The sequence below is a fragment of the Haliaeetus albicilla genome, chromosome 13 (genome assembly GCF_947461875.1).
Source record: "Haliaeetus albicilla chromosome 13, bHalAlb1.1, whole genome shotgun sequence".
NCBI lineage: Eukaryota > Metazoa > Chordata > Aves > Accipitriformes > Accipitridae > Haliaeetus > Haliaeetus albicilla.
In genome coordinates, this window is record NC_091495.1 from 8240477 (window position 1) to 8254661 (window position 14185).

General features: G+C 41.3%; 1 protein-coding gene across 2 annotated transcripts in view; it reads right to left on the bottom strand.

The window, feature by feature from the left end:
- MIA3 (MIA SH3 domain ER export factor 3) overlaps window positions 1–14185 on the bottom strand; it is a 28207-nt gene that overhangs the window by 2969 nt on the left and 11053 nt on the right. For both annotated transcript variants that reach the window (XM_069800072.1, XM_069800071.1), the window contains exons 5-23: window positions 13506–13790; window positions 11810–11919; window positions 10431–10562; window positions 9158–9179; window positions 6949–7037; window positions 6717–6794; window positions 6509–6619; window positions 5590–5661; window positions 5274–5378; window positions 4352–4474; window positions 4115–4238; window positions 3178–3233; window positions 3006–3096; window positions 2736–2874; window positions 972–1073; window positions 813–873; window positions 658–693; window positions 498–565; window positions 110–207 (exon numbers count right to left, since the gene is read on the bottom strand). In XM_069800072.1, coding sequence (XP_069656173.1) covers window positions 110–207; window positions 498–565; window positions 658–693; window positions 813–873; window positions 972–1073; window positions 2736–2874; window positions 3006–3096; window positions 3178–3233; window positions 4115–4238; window positions 4352–4474; window positions 5274–5378; window positions 5590–5661; window positions 6509–6619; window positions 6717–6794; window positions 6949–7037; window positions 9158–9179; window positions 10431–10562; window positions 11810–11919; window positions 13506–13790 — 1902 coding nt within the window. The remainder of the gene's footprint in view (window positions 1–109; window positions 208–497; window positions 566–657; window positions 694–812; window positions 874–971; window positions 1074–2735; window positions 2875–3005; window positions 3097–3177; window positions 3234–4114; window positions 4239–4351; window positions 4475–5273; window positions 5379–5589; window positions 5662–6508; window positions 6620–6716; window positions 6795–6948; window positions 7038–9157; window positions 9180–10430; window positions 10563–11809; window positions 11920–13505; window positions 13791–14185) is intronic.

Here is a 14185-nt window from a genome sequence, read left to right on the forward strand (position 1 = left end):
AACCACTCAATTTACTTTTCCACAATTTATCATCGCTTTTTTTTTTTTTTTTTTTTTTAGGATATACTGACTCAAAGACCAAAGTTTTGGGAGAAACAGCAGCTTTTACCTCGTCGCGGTGGGACTTGGCGATCAGGTCTGCCTGGAGTTGGCTTTACAATTAATGGTCTTTGAAGCATGACGATTTTTTGATTTACTTCTATTAATCTAATTTTAAAAAATAAAGGTTTTTTTATTATTCAATTAATACATGTGAGTTATATTTGTTATAATGTAACAAGGCAAACTGCATTGTAAAATGTTACAGCTTTCACCGAGAAATCTTATTTTAACCACCAAAATGGTTTAATAGTAGTTTAAAATTAGTAATTCAAATGCACACTGCACATTCTGAGCAAGCAGGCTAACTAAGCACCTTGCACTGTTTAAGCACCTTCTCTCCCAAGCAACACACAGCATGTTCAAAGAGCAATAAAAATGGTCTGTACTGTACTTACTTCTGTCTCAGGTTGGCTGCTTCTCTTTTTTCTTCAGCCAGAGCTCTCTCAGCAGAGCGGGCAATAAGCTATTAGGAAAAATTTTGCCAACTGCATTAACTGCACCAACCTGAAGTCAAATACAAACTGTTTGCATCAAAAAAAGGAAGAACATTCTTACCCAATTGTCATGTGCCTTTTTCTCATGAGCAGCAATCTGAGAACAGAAACATCTTGTTTATTTTGTCCAACTACTAGTATTTCCAATAACTCTCTACAGAGCATTGGAATGATGCAGTAAAAGGTGACACAATAACCAGCAAGCAGGACGTTTACCTGGTTTTTGTAAGATCTCTCTGTTTTTTGCAATTCTTCCTCCATATCTTGGATCCTTTGCCTGTACAAAAGGAAAAGAGGGGAAGGAGAGAGGTTTAAATGAATTTTCTTGAATAGCTGAAATAAAGGAAAACAACAGCCTTCAGAAACTGAAGTTACTTGTAAACTTTCACTTCTTCAATGGCCAGCACAGCTTTTTCATCTGCAGCAGACAATTTCTGCTCCTTCTCCTGACGCTCATACTCTTCCTGGGTTAGTTTTCTGTATAGGAGAAGAAAAAAAAAAAACCCAAACAAAACCACCATATATTCCACCATTCTATATCTACTACAACTCAAAATCAGGGTATTCCCCTGCTAACAACAGTGATACAGAATCTGTAATAACAAAGAGACAGAAATACTGTCTTTTGAAACCAACAGACAAGCCCTTTGAGTGTAAAACCTGAAAATTAAGGACACAGAGTTGACTGGAAAGTTCTGTCAGCATCTAAAGATTTGTCAGAATGTAACAGTTGCAGACAGTTCATCTCTTCAGATCCTGTAGTCTACTTACTAATTCTACAGATGGTAATCCAGATTTACAAAGGTACAAACAAGGAAATATGCAGAACTGACATCTAACCAAGGGAAATGAAGAAATGAATATGTAGTGAAAAAGGGGGGAACTTAGGGCCCAGTTCACAAACACATTCAATAGTCATCAACCATGTGGAAAGAAGCCTTTTTTTTTTTTTTTTTTAAGTATTCTCCATACCAATTTCTTACATAATCAATTTCCACAGTCCCTTTATAACCTCATGGTTCACTAATTTTTTTTATTTTTGACATTCTTCTGGAAGTATTTAAAAGGTCCATAATGTGTTCCTAACTTACAAGAGCTATCCCACAAAACTGGAACCATTGAACTGGTAGTAAGTTAACTGCTAATAGCCAGTTCAACATAATCCACTTCCATGACTACATGTGGAAACAGTTTTCCAGAAAAAAAAAAAATGCAGGAAGTCCTTCACTCTAATCAAGAAGTACTAACAGGCAGTGTAAGTTCGTAAAAGTTTTAGAAGGAAGAGAAATCCTTCAGAGAGGTCAAGAGGGAGTTTTCCTTGAAAGGTGTGCTATCCTTCACCTCTCCGTTATGTGTTTACTACACCTGGATCCTGAAGTCATGAGGTCAGGCAGTTTCACTACTTAAGTGCTGTATAGCCTCAATTCCTTAGCTTGTTCCAATCCTGTGCTTCACCCAAAAAACCACACTTGAACCTTAGAACTTTCAACTGCTTCTCCACCACAATTTCAGCTTTCCTACAGAATTTAGCTGAAAATGTCCCTGAATCCTATCTCAAATTTCCCCCACAAAACTGAGATGGTATTACAGACATTTCAGTAAGTAAGCAAGCGAGGAATGAACACAGATAGGCAACTAGTTCTTCACTACTAGCAATTCATTCATCTCAGCTGCCACCATGAACTCAGCCTCAATTTAGCCCTTTGAGAATGCAAAAAGCTCACAAGGCTAAATACTAAGTTTCTACATTATGAGAAGTAGAGTCACTGAGCTGAGATCAGAGTAACTGACACAAATCTTAATGGCCACTATATTCTCCTTGACAATTTCTGGACAATGTAACAGAACAACCAGAGAATTTGCAGACCAAGCCACCCATCTCTCCTCTCCAAAAGTTGTTTGTTTGTTTTTTTAATTGTAGAAGGCAATATCGTGTGTGCAAAGTGACAGTCTTTTTGGAATCTCTTGAATGGTGGAAAAAGTAAAAAAGGGGTACTAGCTTCAACCATACTGAAACGGTAGTCATCACCTTTCATTCCAAATACAACTTCAAGTTATTTGATCCTTCTGAGCAAAGAGCATTTGGATGGTGCCTATGATATAATATGCTATGTTGTGGAAGAGTAATGCAAGGCTTACTTCTGGAGTGCCATCTCTTTCTGCTGGTAAAGTTCACCAAGAATCTCCACTTTCTGCTGTAGTGTTTTGCATTCATTTTCCAGTCGAGCTTTGGCTGACTGGAGCGAACAGGAGTCATGTTCTAATTTTTTTATTTGCTCTGTTGGAGAAGCAAAGGTAGGTGAGGAAGTTGAAGGAAGTTGCAACAAGAACCGTTATGCCACTTAAACACTATTTCTTTTTAAACCACAAACAGCATTTCATCCTAAGCAATTCTTTTGCTAAGCCTACCTTCCAGCTCATGTCTTGCTGATACTTCATCACTCAGTTTGGATTGCAAAAGATTTCTGTCTTCTTCAACTATGGATAACATAGTTTTTACCTGAAAAGAGGAGCAAAAAGTTTATGATCTTAGGTGTACCAGTAATGTGGCTGCATTTATTAGATATCTTGTGCAGCATACCCTGGAGACATCCATCATCTGCTTAATCTGAGTCTTCATCTTCTCACTCTCATTATCTAGAAGAGAAAAATATATTTGTTTTCCCTGTTTCTTAACACCCAATTCCCTGGACTCTACAGCTGTTAAAAATAACACTCTCTACACTTTAACCTGGGATAGATCTCCTTACATGGTCAGAAAAGAAAAAAAAAAAAAAAGAGGTGGAGAACAAAGCACAATAGCAATTCCATAACCAGCACAACAGAACTATTAGATTTATTCAAAAAAGCGTTCAGAAGATTACTTCTTGTCACTTCTTCTAGCCACCACACTAATAATGGTGTGAATGCGGTATCTGTTACTGGACATAGTATCTGAAAAATCAAAAAGTGGGAATTTCCAGCCCACATTAACCATACGGTTAGAAAAAAGGAGAAAAAAAACCCCAAACCAAAAAACATGGGACTTCAAAACCAGAGATGTAGCAAATACATGTGCAACATGAGGAATGACAAACTGCCTGAGTAGTTTTGAAAACGTCTACCTCAGTCTTTCAGATTTAAAAGATGCGATTACCTAAATTAATTATCGATCCTGAGGTAAGCACAATACTCATTAAAATTTCATATTAAAAATAAATGTAGTATAACAACAAAGCTGAGATTCTCAGCTTTCGGAATGTTCTTAATTACTAACCTTTACACACAATCTTTAAAACTGTGTCATTACACTTCCAATATACCTAAAAGGCAATCTAAAAGCAATTACTGGCTTTTTTAATGGTTTCTCTGTTCAGTCAGGAGAAATTTTGCATTTGAGGATTAAAGCTGGCAGTCTCTTAACCCACAGGCAGCTACATGCATGGATTCCCCTCATTCCCCATATGACATGACGTGAACATACCACTGCATATGCTTTAGCCACTGGACATATCAGCCAGCTGGTAGGATTACTGTACCTGGCAGCTCTCCATTGGCCAGATCGTCTCCTGTGCTCCATTCACACCCTTCGCCGTCCTTCTTGGCCTCAGATGCTGAATCCATATCGAGCTGCTTCAGCTGCATAATGCAGTTAGTTAAAACCTAGTAATGAAATCAAAGGTTCACTGAAGAAGAATCACTCTGAATTTTGTAAAGTATTTCAAAGTATTTTATGATGTGTAATATTTAAAGCAAGCTTGTTATAAAGAACCTACTTCAATTTCATTTTCCTTGTAGGCAAGTGCTTCTTCTATGTCCTTCTGAGATTTCTGATACAGTTTGATCTGCTCACTGAGCTCAGTATGCCTCTCACTCCAACCTTCAGCTTCTTTTAGCAGCTGTATGAAGCACCAAGGCAAGATGATTACTTGTTTTATTTTTAGTAAAAGGTATATGTAATTAAAGTCTATTTTACTGCCAGCTCTGGTGATAACTGATCACCACAGGTCACAGATAAAGAGTAAACTTCACAGTTATCACACTCATCACTAATCCATTGGTAGAACTGGATGCTGGGAATCTTTCTGCAGTTTATATTATTAGGTGATGTTACAAATTTGACATTTTCTCAGCTAATATCCCAACATCAGAACCAAACTGCTCACACACGTCAAAATAGGAGGAATTAATTGCAGTCCAGATGTAATCAAATCACATTCCTTTAAAAGGCCATCTACTTCATATGTAGAGAATGAAAACAGACAGATATTTACAGTTATTTGTAAAAGAACTGTCATAACATTTCAGGGCTAAAGGTCCTCCCCATTTAGCTTAGCTTCAGAATTGCTTTTCGGCAATTCTTTACCATTACTTCCTTCAGTCCTGATCCCAAGCAGCAATCTCCCGATCATGCAGTGACTACTATATTAGCACAGACTTTCTGTGAGGTTGCTGACAAAAACTGAATCACTGGAACTAGCAAAGCCTTTGTACTGAAGACATGTGGCTCACCTGCACAAAAAGCCTGTGCAGGCAGGCGCAAGGGGTTTAAATTTTATCTTGAAAATATGAAATGTGGAATTCTGACACGTTAAGAAAACAAAGACACACTGAAGTTATACTCAAGAAAACCAGGAATAAAGCCCCGATATTTTGATCGAAAGAGAAACAAAGTTGCCTGGCCTGCGCATAACTTACTTGCTCCTTGCTCTTTTTCAGCCTAGCATTCTCTTCCTGCACATGATTAAGCTCAGATTTCACCTTTTCTTCACTTAGTTTAGCTTCATTAAGGGCTATCTGCACCTAAATATGAAACAAAAAGGAACAAAAAGACAAAAAGTCAAACTGTAACAAAGTAAGAGCTATGTATTACCTGGTAAAATGTAAAAGAAAAAGGTATATATGCACAAACAAGATGGAACCTGCCAAGCTAGCATTTTCTATTATATTCTAGATATGAATTTTCCTGGTACAAGAACTTGTGACTGTTGAGAGGGTGTAGATAATGCTTTACCTCTGAAAGCTCTACAGAATGCACACTGATAGCCTCTTGAAGTTTCTCCAAGGACTTCTGGGTTTCAGAGATCTATATAAGAAAAAAAGCAGTGATTTTGCATTAGCCTGGTACATGCCTTAGCCCGAGTAATTATTTTACCTGTGTAATTTGGAAGCATAAAAGGAAAGTCAAAACTACCAACAAATTTCCATTTAAAGCAGCCATTAAACTAGCAGCAAGATAGCACTGCCTTATCAGCAAGGTAAGAAATGGTAACATACAGCACATTAAAATCAACTTCCCCCTGTGACTGCCTGTTTGTGGCTGGTAAAGTTCCCTGTACACCTGCACAGTCTAGAATGAAAGTAGCACGTGCTGCTGTCATTAGCAGCAACCTTTGATCAAAGCAAGACCAAAGAACTTGTTGGAGCTTACCATTACTACAGAAAATCAGGCTTTAAGAAGAAGAAAAAAAGAAGAAAAAAAAAGAAAGAAAAAAGAAAACAAATACCTCTGGACAACAAGAATGAGGGGCAGCTTAGAGACCTTCACACTTACTATAAAACTAGATGCTTCCTCTATGTACAAGAAAACATCCCTTACCAACCTGAAACCTTCAGCTCATATTGTTAAGGAACTTCCTGGCTCCGGCTAGGAAGTATTAGACTAGCCCATGACTTGAATACATTGGTTTGTGTGTGAAAGCACATAACCACAAGTCCATCAAGATCTTACAAAAGAGAAAAAAGAAAAAAAAATGGAAAAGGTAAAAATAGTAATACAATCAACAGATTCTCCCCCTTTTCATTTCAGTTCTCTTTTTGAGGTGGTTCATCTTGTTTGCTCTACCTCTATTTGATCACCCATGAGGTTGTGACCAGCTTTTAGGGCACATTAAGTTAAGGACAATATCAGCCATGAGTGTAATTGCTCTTACCTTGTTCTGTTTCTTCTCATTTTTTTTTCTCTCTGTTTCAAGCATTGTGTGCAGATTTTTTACTTTGTCATCTAGCTGACGATTTGCTTCTTCCAGTCCTTTGACAGTGTCCTAAAAAAAAAAAAAAAAAAAAGTAAAAGACCAACTAAAGCAAGCTATTTTATTGATGTTTTTGCTTTCTGTACAGAGAAAGTTAACTGTTTCTTACCTTAAGCCCTGCAGTTTCATCGGAGAGAACGTCTTTCTGTTCTTGGGCCACTTTCACAGATTCTTTTGCTTCTTTTATCTAAGAACAGAAACAACCAAACAGAACTGAGGAAATTGTCAACATAATATTCAGTAAGAATAGAAAATAAAAATATATTAGCTGTTGCATTGACTGTCTCATTAAACCACTAACAGAAAATTAGGAAGCAACGGACGAGAACCTAGAACAATACCTTTTGATCGTATTCTGACATCTTTTCTAAGATTTCTGTTTTTTCTTGCAAAAGGTTTTTAATCTTTTCAGCAAGTTGCTTTTCAGTCACTAGGAAGAAAAAGAAAGCTTACAGTAACTGTACTTCATATCCTGGGGAAAAAAAAAAAAAATCAGAGCTATCATTACTACCACTTTAGGGAACATTTTCAAGTAAGGACTAAAGCATAAATCAGGATAGTGTCAGTTCCCCAGCAGTCAGCTCTTTCTACAGGAGTCTAAGCATTTCCAGCTTTCATTTAAAGTTAGGATTGAAAACAAGACAGTAAAGCATTGAACACTGACACAAAGCATACAGCTCTTGCATCCACTTCACAGAAGCTGGTCACAGAACGCACAGTAGAGCAGAGTAAGGTGCTGGCTACACATAGGTGAGGTATGTTCAAGGGAAGAACTGGCAGCGAGGATGTCAGAGCAGTCTCAGACTGCTGCTGCAACACTCAGGGAGATGCAACACCTTCCCTAACAACCACCTCTTTCTGCTATATTGAAACTGAATATTTGGTCACTAAAGATAACAGGATGAAAGCTCTGAAGGACCTACTGGGAACAGAAAAGAGACTGTCAGCTAGTAGACAGCATCAGTAAGCCTCAAGGAACTGTATCGCTTTCTAACAGACCTCAAAAGGGCTGGGACTAAGCAACAGTTCTTTAGGCATGCACTTGTTTATCAACCCAAACAAGTTGCCAACCAGCCCTTAGGATTCAACAAAAATCTTTAACGTACTTAAATTATTTTATTGCAAATTAATTTGAAAAACAGCCAATTGTCATTCTTTTTCAAGTCCTAAACCACTCCTGTATTTGAACACCCCAAGCCTCGTTTGCCTCACAGCAAATCTTGCAGCACAAACAGGAAGCACTGGTTGTTCCAACTGCATCCCAGAGGGTGTAATGGCAACTGCTGCTCCTCCTTCCCCTCCCACATGAGGGCTTCTGGGCCAGAGGGTCCCCAGCTCTTCCTGCTCTGGGGAGAGGAGAGCCAACAACCAACCGCTGAGGTACAAGATAGCTCTCAGCAGTTTACAGGGGGCAGGAAACCCTGCATTAGCTTGGTCTCCCAGTTTTACTACTGTCATGAAGAGTGGACAACAGATTTTATCTTTGGGCCTCCAAACGTAGTCTATCTTTTAAAGCTTTTTTGTCACTGTTAATATTCTTCTATTTTGGATAAAGATGTTAATAACAACATGGCCTTTACCATGCCTGAAGAGTATCTATTTGTTCTTACCTTAGTAGTTTCTATACAGTATCATACAGAAGAATATTTGGGGGGTTGGGGGGATTAGACCTACATTTCTCATTTTTTGAGGGCAGGCTGCTAAGTAATTTCTGCACCACCAATACCAATGTTTTTCCCCCCCTCTAATAATTGTTCTGTAGTGTAGAAATCACCTTACAGATCTAAAATGGATTTTTTCAGCTCATCAACTCTGCATTGATTGTACAGAAGGCAACTGCAGTATAACTACAATGAAACTAGAGAGGAATGACTGACAAGTAGTATGGTTTGTGAGGAAGAAAGAGGCAGAGTTCATGTGAAGACAATTCTTTCATATTTTCATTTTGTATTCAATTACGAATTTCAGCAATCACCCTACTTTGCATTCTATTTCTTTTCCATTCAGTACAGTTTAATTCTATATACTTGAAGCTAGAGAAACACTCTCGTAAAAAGCAATGTGCTAGCCATAGGAATATCTGCATATTTAGGTCTACATTTAGAAAGTCTCTCTGCAGCTGCACAGCAGTCAGTTTCAGGCTCCCCTCAATCCAAAAAGGCAAGAGGAACTAGCTACTGCTTTTTGTGAGAAGCAACAAGCAAAAGCAGATCTAATGCTAATTGGAAAACCAAAACAAACTTTGCCCCATTACCATCGTACCAGTAAACCAATGGATCCCATTTATGTTGAACAAGGTGGAGTTTTTCCTTGCCCTTTAATTTGCAGGTGCGAGCTGCATTGTTTCTCCTAATCAAAGCATTATCAAAAGCAAAATTGAAATCCTCAGATTCAAGTAAGTATCATCTACTGGCCTAGCTTACACTGTAACCTTAGACTTAGCATTCTCCTTGAAAGGGAGTGAAGATGAATACTTGGTCCTCTGAAACAATCTTCAAAACTTTTACATGCTTAAACATCAAGTACACTGAAAAGCACAGAGAAACTTACCTTGATAAATTCTACTCTTTACCTACAGAAGAGAGGGGAAAAGAAAATAAAAAAAGAATTAGCTATAAAAAGTGATAAATGAAAAATTTTATTATTTTCCCTATAGAAAAAAGTCACCACTTATACACAGATTCAAAAGTATACGGAAAACACATCTACCACTGCCAACAAGAGTGTTGAATAACACTACAAACAAGCTTAAGCTGTTTTCTAATAAAAGCTTCTAGGTTAATGCCCTGTCCTACAGCCTTAGTAAATGTCTGTTTACTCAGTCACTAAAAGGATAGCAGTAACTGCCCACATCCAATCTGCAACAAAGAAAATGAAGCCATTTTGCATCAAGCGACAGTCACGAACTTGCAAACACAAAAAACACTTGCATCCCAGTTCTGATCCTTTTAAAGCAATCTATGTTTACATGACAGTTGCTCATTTCGAAATGAACACCACTGAAGAAGAATTTCAGAAGCTTTCTTTTTATGCTGTTATATTAGCACTATTTTGCATTTGAAACTGACCTAGCGTAGTCAATATCAAAACTAAGCAGGGAAAAAACTACCAATATTGTTACAGATAATATTTAGTTTTATTATTTTTGTCAAGCAAAGGTAAAGTGTTCCACAGACTTCCAGGGCATATCATCACTGAACCAGACAGCTGTAAAATAAACTGTCCTATTTGATTTTCACCTTAGTTCCCAAGAAGATGCACTGCTATACTTGAGAGCTGGTGATGGTATTTTTCTTGCACAGAAAATTATCCATGTAGGAAAGAATAGGACAAATGGAGAGTGAGAATAAGAGTGAAAAAGGGGCTCTCCAGTGAGAATTAAAATCAGGTGTTAAGGTTTCTAAATGCGGCACCTATAAGCAGCTGTGCAATATGAAGGGGGAGGATTAACTGCTTGTTTTGGAGAAAGTCAGCAACAGGCTCAAGCACATGGAAGGCTTCTCATTTCAAAGGTATGCTGACCCTTCCCTCAGCCTTCTTGATTTACATCATACCCCCCTATTCTGCTTTTGAAACTGCCCCTTAACTAAAAAATCTTCAGCTAATAGCTTAAAGAAAATGCTTCTTAGCTTGAAGAAAATTACAACTTACTTTAGCTATTAAGCCCAGCATGTAGTTCACATTAATGCTTTAAAGGAAAAAAGTAAAAACGCAAAAGACTACATATTGCTTTGACCCCAGTAATGCTGAAACAGTTTAACCATACAAAAGACTGCGCAGTAAGTGAAATATCAGCAGGCTTGCAAGCATGAAGTATACTCACTGAAAGGCAGGTTCTCCAGAAAATTATAGCAAGCGTGGCAATTCCCACTAACGCAGTGATAATAATAGGCTCCCATGGAATTCCATGGAAATCAGGCCCAGGACGAATTTCCTCAGGCAGGGTAGCAACCAGCTGAAAACCAACAGCATTCACAGCTATGAATATGTTTTCATTAAATACTCAGGCAAAAGAAGTAGTCTGCCACATGCTTTTATTCCTCTCATAAAACCAGAGAACCATCTAGAGCTTTCTTGCAGTTTTTCTGTAAACTGAAAACCGAAAATGAAGAAAACCACAAAGCAGCTCGATAGCTTGCATTTCAATTCAAAAGTCTGAGTATCTGGAAGACACCTGACAGTCACAATCTGTTGGCAAAGAACAGCTACACCAAAATAAGCCGATGCCTGCATTTTGCATTGCACAGCACTAGCAGTTATTTGATCCGTTTCCAAATAAAGCTATAAGGATGGAAAAATATAGAAGAAAAACCCAAACCAACCCAGCTTTACATCTAGATATTCGTAACAACCCAGTGAAAGCAGCTCAGATGTTTTCCCTCCTGTCACCCTGGTCACAGGGTCATATGTCATGTGTCTCGTCATACGTCTCTCTGAAGGCCAGAGAGCACCAACTGCCTGAAACAGGTGTGAATACCTGGTACAGTTTACAGGGCCGAGAGAGACACGGCGCTCGGAAAATAAACTGTACAAGCCACGCAGAAATCGCTGCCTTCTCCCTGGTCGCAACCGACAGCGGCGTGAGATTAAAACGCGGGCAGACGCTTCCCCCCGCAAAGCCCAGCCTAGGGGCGAGCTGGTGTTTTCGCAGGCACCCTCTCCCCCCAAGGGCCGGGGTGCGGCGAGAGGCCAGGCAGCGATCCCTGCCCGCGCCGACGCCAGCGGACGCCCTCGCTCCCGCGGGATTGCCCCACATAGCGGGGCGGGGGCGAGGAGAAACGGCCCCTTCACGAAGGCGGCGGGGCCGGCGTACGGCGGGGGTCACCCCCCTCAGGGACGCGGAGCAACATCCGCCTCGGCCCGTCTCGCTCGAGGCGCCGAGTCCCCCCCCGGTTCGGACCGGCGGAGCCCCTTCCGCCGCTTGTCACGGCCGCCCGCCGGCCGTTAACGGCTCCTCAACGGCCGCCGACGCTCGGTGCGCGCGACAGCCCCCTCCTCCCCTTCCCCCCCGCACCTGCAGCAGCCGCCGCGCCGGGGGCTCCGAGAGGCGCGCGCCGCCGCCCGCGGGGTCCATGGCGGCGCGAGCCAACTTCCAGGCACACGTCAGCCCAGAGTGACAAACCCCCACCCCCCTCCACGGCCCGCGCGCGTCATCGGCGCGCGCCGCCGCCCGCATGCGCAGCCGCCATCGCCGCCCCTCACCTGCCGCAGGAGCTGCCGGGCCGCGGCCGCAGCTTCGCCGAGGGCTCCCCGTGAGGCGGCGCCCGCCTCTGCCCCGCGTCCTGCGGGCCGCCCGGCGTCCTCGTCGGGGTCTGGAGGGAGAGGGAGAGGGGTGTTACCTCACGGAGCGGCCGCGCCCGCCTCAGCCGTCGCCAGCAGGGCCTGCTGAGGGCTGCAACGGGGAACGCGCTTCTGCCCCTCTCCCCCCCGCCATGCAGTTTCTGCGGCATCTTAGGCGAGATTTCAAATTACGGTCCCCGGATCTCCAGGGCACTGAAGAAGCAAAAGTCCTTAGAAAGGGTACTGATATTCCACAGGCTGCTTCAGAAAAGGTACAGCAGAGAGGGACACAGATAGACAAAGTCACTTTGCCAAGCCTGCCTCAGCACATACAACTTCAGCAGCACGTCAACAACAACAAAGCAGCACACACTCTCCAATTCTTAATCAATAAACCTACGTCTTCTAATAAGTGTACAGTGCTGTTAGTACGGCATAAGCTTTAAACCACCTTTACTTCTACCCCGATCTGAAGCCTGTCTCCTCTCACCGCTACTGTTGCCACGAATTCAGGTTAGCAGATTCAAATACCCACTTGCCCAGCCTGTTGTTACATTGTGCAACAGTTTCTGTGACAGGGGTTCTACAAGCACCTGCCCTGTTTCTTCTCAGCACTTTTAGCACTCCTCACAGGAATTCCTAGCAAACAGCATTTAACCACCATTAAGGAAGGAATGGAAGATGGTCTAAAGTACAACTGAACATCCAACTGCTTAACCACATAAGTAGTCCATCACCCACTTAAAATTCATTAGGTGTCTTTGCATTCAACCTAGAGTTTCCCTCAGAACTTAGAAGCTGCTCAAAAGTGCTTGGTGATGGGCATGGTACAGTACTTCAGTAGTGCACAACAGCTAAGCAAGATGTGCCTGATTTTTTTCTAAACAGTCAGCGAAGACAGATTTATTAAGCATAATCAGAGGTGAACACAGAACAGCAAAGCTGAGCTTAGCACCAAGAATGGAGTCAAAGGTAGTTTCATGCCAAACCAGAGCTGGGGAAGATGATGGCAATAGGATCCCTCCTTGGCATAATGATGAGTCAGCACACTTGCTCCAGAGGGAGAAGGCCTCAGCAGAACAGAGTCAAACATTTCTCCTACTCCAACAAACACCTTAGCCAGAAATTATTGAACTGCTTGAGGGAAGCTACACTCCATCTTTCCTGGAAAGTAATATAGCCCAGAGTCACAGGTTAAAAAGAGCAAGAAGAGACAGTGCATGATTCGATAGCCTAACGGTTAGAGTGGCAGTACCCCTGCAAGGAGGGGGAAACCTGGGCTGACGGTATGCTTCCAGTGATTTCTGCTCTTTATCCACTACCATCCCGAGACACAGTCCACCAGCCTGAGCACAGAGCTCTGACTACGACACTTACAGAAGAACTTCTCTTATTTCAATAGTGCAAAAAGCTACTAGAAAAACCTCTCTGTTGAGACGGGTGGCAGCAATACAACACTGCCACTAGAGGGACTGTCACAGATTAGTGAAAGCCATCAGGATTACAGCAACACACAATGAAAATATTAGCGAAAACCCCTGGTATTTGCCTAAAAGCCATTCAACCATGCTCCTCTTTAATAGCAAAGGAACAAAATAACCCAATTCCAAAAGGTTACCTGCAGCAATATCTTCCCTTGCACTCTGTCCTGAATCAATTGACCCAAAGGAAGTATCTTCCAGCAGCGATCCTCTTTCACTATCATACCCTTCTTCGGCTTCTCTATTATCCAAGAAGTTGGCTTCTTCATGCTCGGGTGGAACATCAACAACCCTCTCCTCCTCCTCCTCAGTAGGCTGTTCTGGCCTCTTATCTTCAAGTGGCTGAAATTCCTGATTTCTTTCATCAATGGCATTTGGGTTTCTGATGGAAACTCTGTCATATTCAGCCTCTTTTGCACCATCTGTGACAGACAGGGAGACATGATTTAAGCACTGAGCTAATGTGTATTTCTTACCCACAGCTGTCTTCAGTGAAATACTGCATTTGACAAAGCTTTCTTGACACTCTTTAAACACTTCAGCTTGTGTATTTCTTCCAATATATTCTCAATCAACTTTCAGTAACATCTAATTAAATGTTTATATGGAATTTATGCAATATATCAACCACTGACCTTACAATGAAATATTGCAAGGTGAAATATTTTCATCATTCGTGACTTTATCAGAAGTCACATGCTTAACATGTACTACTGTAAAAGGAGCCTTGCTAAGAGCATATCTTACCACCTCGCACATTGATTAGAAAAAACAGCAAGTTTGCAGCAGACTCTACCACTGGTTCTTCCCCTGTCAA